Source organism: Lactuca serriola, chromosome 5 (assembly GCF_051521515.1).
Source record: "Lactuca serriola cultivar US96UC23 chromosome 5, Lser_US96UC23_V15, whole genome shotgun sequence".
Classification (NCBI taxonomy): Eukaryota; Viridiplantae; Streptophyta; class Magnoliopsida; order Asterales; family Asteraceae; genus Lactuca; species Lactuca serriola.
The window spans coordinates 138,361,134-138,367,422 of NC_136412.1; the positions used below are offsets into that span (position 1 = coordinate 138,361,134).

At 31.9% G+C, this 6,289-nt stretch overlaps 1 protein-coding gene across 1 annotated transcript; it reads right to left on the reverse strand.

The window, feature by feature from the left end:
• Positions 1-678: 678 nt before the first annotated feature.
• Positions 679-4,721, reverse strand: LOC145053023 (pectin acetylesterase 8-like). The gene is made up of 12 exons (XM_079000979.1): positions 4,448-4,721; positions 4,247-4,329; positions 2,767-2,899; positions 2,608-2,687; positions 2,439-2,525; positions 2,216-2,340; positions 2,065-2,125; positions 1,682-1,735; positions 1,516-1,593; positions 1,329-1,434; positions 1,097-1,242; positions 679-989 (listed from the first exon to the last, which is right to left on the reverse strand). The coding sequence occupies exons 1-12, from the start codon at positions 4,575-4,577 to the stop codon at positions 900-902; spliced, it is 1,173 nt and encodes a 390-aa protein (XP_078857105.1). The 5' UTR covers positions 4,578-4,721; the 3' UTR covers positions 679-899.
• Between the last annotated feature and the right edge of the window lie 1,568 nt (positions 4,722-6,289).

A 6,289-nucleotide genomic window follows, 5' to 3' on the forward strand; every position in this document is an offset into this window, starting at 1 on the left:
TAACACGTCAAAATCGACAAAATTCGAATAGAGTCAAATCTTTTCGAGTTGCAACTTGGTGGACTTTTCAGTATATATTTTTTTGTTTGCGTATTTCTTAAAAATCATAATTATTTATTAAAATAATCTTTTAGAAAAACATTGAAAAATATTTACGGATGCGGTGGGGCAGTTGGCTTGGAAAATGTGGTCACGTGATTTATAATTAACCACTATATAAAAGTGCCAAAGGCTTGTAGCAAACAACAAACCTCACCACCCAACCACAAAAGAACATACGCCAAATTCTTTATAACTTTATTAGCTGATAAAATGAAACAATTATAAACCAAAACTATCATTGACATGGTAATTAACGATGGATTAAAACTAACTCAACTTATATCTCGTCTATAAAAAGTAATACAAAAATATGGTCCATATACGACATTGAAAGAAAAATTGTCGACAATGTAATCATTTATTCAAATCAGAAAACAACAAATAACCATTATTCCTTGACCCATGTTTTGGAGTATTACCTTTTGTAACCATGTCTAATTTCCAAATTTATATAAACTATAATTATTAAAAACTTGTGATCTCCATGTGAGTTTGGTACCACAACAACATGGTCCGTGGGCTAACAACACTTCCACAGCCGACAACCTAAGTATCACGAGAATTAAAGAAAATGTATGCAAAGAACAATGGAGGGTATCATATATTTTATTACAACATGCACATATATAAAGTACATATAATTGTTATATACTATTTATAATTTATGCTTATTATTTGCCGACTTATCTTTATTCCATGAGTACAAGAGAACTATCTTTAAACAAACAAAATACACACAACCCTATTTGAGAATGTTACACTGTCTTTATATGCTTGTTGCAATGATCGAGTGATTTTTAACAATAGTGTGGCAACACATTCTCGTTATCAATCATTCGCCAGTCGTATTTCTCATAAAACCAATCACCAACAGCCTCTGCCATTGTCTGTGACAAAAAAGATTAAATATAAATTAATCTTTTTTAAGGAAAAAAAAGTTATTAATTTTTTTAAGACATATAATAGGAATGTAACAAGTGAAAGAACATTTTACCTTATCATACAATTTTGAAGTAGGTTTTCCGAACCATGCTGATTGGTCTTCAGATTGGCAGTGAGTGTAACAAGTGTTGATAAACATTCCTTTGGAAGAACTATTACCAATGGCTGAAACGGCTCCTAAAAACTCTGAACGAAAATCTGTAGCACAAAACATTTTAAATTGAGATTCAAACTTTACAACGGTTGAAACTGTCGCTATATAGAAAGGTAATAACATTGGTCACCTTTAAATCGTTGAAGTTCACTTGTGGAGCATTCATTTAATGTTGTCTTACACTTGGTGAAACTACCACTAGGATCGGCTTCATATGATGCCAAAATGTTGTATATCTTGATAAAATTTACATAATTTCAAAGTGATGAGAAACACTATAACGATTTAATGTGATGTAATAGACGTGTACTACTAACCTGCCAAGTGTCATAAGCCGAGTTTAATATGAAAATAGGCGTTTGGATATAAGGCACAGCATATTGAGGGTAGAAACACTGCAAGACGAATCAAATTTTGGAAAATCATTATTGTTGTGCAACAAAGTGACAATAATGATGAAATTAGAAGGAGGTGAGTGCTTACTAGAGCAGGGTTCATATTAGACGTACAACCAGAAGGCAAATTTTTTGCTGATCCCTATACAAGCATAACAAGTCAATTATTTGTTCGTATGATATGTAGAGTGTCAAATTGTTACTTAGAATAAGAACATGTTATAATATGTTTAACATGCATAATTCAAATACTGAAAATGATGTCAATGAGAAAAAAACAACATAACATTTCCCACCCCAATTCGTTTTCAATATTTAAATGTGTAAAAGACATAAATGTCATTTTAATCCTTATGATAAAAAATAACACTAAAAAGTTTGTCTGATTGAGTGTCATCTTGTTTGTCACATATATAACAAAAGCAATAAGTGAACTTTTGGTAATTTGAGAAAAAGAGAGAGATGGAGTACATGCAATGTAACGACTTTATCGTAGTATTGCTCAAAATGATACCCTCCAGAGTAATCTTTCCTGTAAAAATAAAACATATATACAATTATATTTACATCAACAAATTAAGCAACGTGATAGAATATTTTGAAAATAAATAAATTAGCTTACACATGAGCAAAATAACCGGCATCAGGAACGCATTTTACTCTAGTACCCGATTTAAAGAATCCGTGAAACTTGTCACAGTTCAATATTGAAGCTAACCCTCCAGCCGAACACCCTGATAAAATCGCCTATTCGCAATATACAATCATATATACAAGATTTAATTAGTTATTCGAAAAAATAATGGTTTTTTGGTGAATAGAAGTTGAGGAATATAAAGGTTTACATTTTGTGCATCATACATTCCAACCCTCATGAGCTCTTCAACTATGGCAGTGAAGATCCTTGCACCTCTAAAGTGAAGATTAGTACCCTATATACAAAGGGTCATAAATCAAATCTTATACTTTCATATAATTATTGTTATATTAATTAAATAGAATTAATCGACTTACGGGATCGACTTCTTCGACATCTCCGGTGAACGATGACCCGTCACAGTATCGCATATATACCCTATTCCAATTATAGAAGTCTAAAAGCAAAACCATTTTCATGTTAAAACAAAAAAAATTGAAACATTAATTTAGTTAACTAAATATTAAAATTCGTACGTGGATTCTGATCTTGTTTATTGCTCAAAATCCCATAGAAGTCCATCACTGGCATCAACTTGGATGATCCCAACCCGTTATCCATAGTTTTTCGGTAAACACAATCGTCTACCGTATGGCACCATCCTCCACCCTGGTACAAGATCCCATATAAGGTTTCACCATGGCACTACTAGAAAATTAGCATTAGAAATTGAAATATTCGTTGCAAATTTTGGTTTTATATGTTGCAAAAAGTGGCATCGCTATATATAGCATCCATGATAAGAAAACTTTTTTCACTTATCATTTTTTTGGATGCGTGCCAATGCAACAAAATAAAACCTCAAGATCTCTAACTCTTTTAAAACTTTTTCACAATATGTTTATTTGTAAGTCCTACGAAAATGAAAAACACTATGTAAATGAATAAAATACTATGTGAATTATGAAAAAGATCTAGATAGGGAGCTTGCAAATTTACAATAATTTGTTTGAGTTTAACAAGAGAATCCGACCGAAAAGGAATTCAATAAAGCTTTGCGGTGGTCCTTACGGACCTTCGATCCGTAAGAGTAATTTGACATATCTTCCACGTGTGAACACAATTTTCAAGTGGGAGTATTTGTCCCTGTGGAGTGTGTGGGGTTATTTGATAGTTTTTAATCGCATCAATGTTTGACTAAGTTAGACACAACCTACAAAACCTTGAATTTTATTGAGTAAGAGGCATATCAATGAAGCCAGAAGCGACGACCGAGTAAAAGTCATATCAGATAAAATAGAAGCCACTTCTAGAATCGAGTCTCAAGCTTATATCAAACAATCGGAATCTGATTAAATCAGACACATTAAAAAAAAGCATATCAAAATAACCTTCCTCTCCGTGTCTCTAACTTCTTCCATTTTTTTTTAATGGCTTATAAGTATGATATCAAACACTCTGAATCCAATCAGAGACACAATAGAAAGCATATCAAAATACCCTTCTTCTCTTTATCACTATCTTTTTCCACTTTCTTTTTGTTAGTTTTAGATTTATATATATATATATATATATATATATATATATATATATATATATATATATATATATATATATATATATATATGATGTGGAATGCAATCTATTTTTTCACAATTAGTGGTGTATAGTGAGAATATATAGTGGAAGCTGCACAGGAACGACACTTTTAGAACAACCATAAGATGAAACATATTATGGCCTAAACACATGTATGCTCTGGTAATTAGCATGATGTAAATCCATTGCTGGATTGTATGACTACACTGTATATAGACGTAACACGTGTATGCTTTATGCAAATAAAAATACGTTTCATTTATCACATAGTGAATGCGCAAATTGAGACTGGATTGACCACCGAGTATTTGGGTTTCATGAAAAGCAATACGTATAGGTTCTTTCTAAGTTAAGAAAGTTTTTTTTATTAAAAAATAGAAAGTCGTGAGTACTTTAAACAAATTAAGGAAGACAGACCTGTATATGAACCAACCAATTATTGACACCATCTCCAAACCCTCTATCAAGCTGGTAAGCAGGTGGGCTTCCATCTAAACAAACTGCACCTCAAGCAATTAGACTCGTCAAATCTTTCTAAATTTATGACTTTCTATTATTAGAAATACTGATATGAAACGTAGGTTTAATCTAATGAATCAACTATTACATACTACATACCAGCTCCTTTAGACACGGCACTTTCAATGATGGTGATGTCTACCTCCTCTGAACATTCTATATTTAGAAACAGAATGACACACAGTATTGCTATGTATCTACGCAACTTTGGTGTTCTTACTCTATCCATTCTTTCCTTATTTGGTAACAAATACCCAGAAAGATTTGAACTCAGGATGATTGGGGCCGGTGGGAGTTTGTGTGATATATATAAAATATATGTGTGTAAAGTGAAATGGATGCTCAGCAACGTTGTCGAATGTCTGAGAAAAACCAGGGGACGAGTCATTGGAATGTGATTTGTTGAAGTATTTATTGGGAAGTAGCGACGAAAAAATTCAAAGCATGATCCTTGAAGTGTTAAGTAATTAATATGGTGTCCCACTAGTTTCTATATATGTCATGATAACCCCTTAAACAAATAGATATCAATAAATTTGAACTTTTTTTGAACAGCAACAAATTTACCTTCATTACTTATCTGACTCATAAAAAATAACTGATTCCATGTTTCAACGTATAAACAAAGAGCAAACAAAAAGGAGTTACGGATTATGGTACTTGAGGAAGTTCTTAATGCAAACAACACTCACAACAAAAAACTCACTTTTAGCGATGACAAAAAGTGTCGCAATTGATGGCCGTTAGCGACGACAAGTCGTCGCAATACTAAAAAATGCCACTAATAAAGGTAGGTCGCTATTACCTTTCAGGTAGATGTGCCAAAAAATTTACGGCCAAGGTGGTCGGAGTCATTAGTGGTTGCAAATGTGGCTTTTCATTGTAAATGAGTGTCGACGCTAATGCTTTTTTTTTTTTTAAATATAAAATTTATATTTTATATAATTTATATTATAAAAATACAGAAATTATAATATACAAATCTGCATTACATAAACCATCATAAACGATCTAACCGATACCGTTTCAATGTTTTAATCCACAAATGATATAACAAATCCATAATATCTTATATAATAACATCATCCATAACAAACTACTTGTCTTCATTGTCGTCGTTGCTTGCATTGCTTTTGTTGACTTGGTTATTGAACGAGCGGATAATATTTTCAATTGTCGTTACAAACATCCGGTTTTGAAGAAAAACATTAACATCCACATCCTACTAAGCAAGTATATATAAGTTAAAATAATAAACTAAGAAAAAAATTATTACATAGCAATTAAGTCACAAACACATTAAGTCTTTAACAATTTAACAAACTATCAAACTACCAAATCAATTAAGTCCTTAACAATTTAACAAACTATCAAACTACCAAACCAATTAAGTCATTAACAATTTAACAAACTATCAAAATACCAAATCAATTAAGTCCTTAACAATTTAAGCCATTAACAAATTAACAAACTACCAGCCTACCACATTCATAACAAATGCATTAAGCACTTAACAAATAAGCAAAGTACCAAAATACAAAAATTCACTATAAAATACATCAAATCCTTAACAATATAAAAAAGTTCCAAAGTACCAATGTCATAATAAATGCATTAATCCCTTAATAATATGGCTAGGTTGCAACGTACCAAATTATGAAAGTCCACCAATATTCTTAAGAGTTTAATAAGTACATGAGTTGGTTGCGGTGCTTGTGACTGTGACTGCTACTGAGAGAGAGCACTAGTACCCGCTTTGGAAGGAGGTTTAGGCATGATGCCTCTCACATGTCCTCTCCGATTACCTAACAACTTCTCAAATATGCATATCCAATTAATCGATCTCGAATCACCACCGGAGGAGGTTAGAAGTTGAGTTTGTAAAGCAATCTCATGAACTAAAACATTATGTATTTCACAAAGAAAATCAATTGAGTTTGA

What these genes read in the sequence shown, in the direction of transcription:
- LOC145053023 (XM_079000979.1), bottom strand. Translation starts at nt 4,577, where the DNA reads ATGGATAGAGTAAGAACACCAAAGTTGCGTAGATACATAGCAATACTG. An exon ending in ATGTCGAAGAAGTCGATCCC is followed by an intron (nt 2,526 to 2,607) that starts GTAAGTCGATTA and finishes CTTTGTATATAG; the next exon opens with GGTACTAATCTTCACTTTAG. An exon ending in ATAAAGTCGTTACATTGCAT is followed by an intron (nt 1,736 to 2,064) that starts GTACTCCATCTC and finishes ATGCTTGTATAG; the next exon opens with GGATCAGCAAAAAATTTGCC.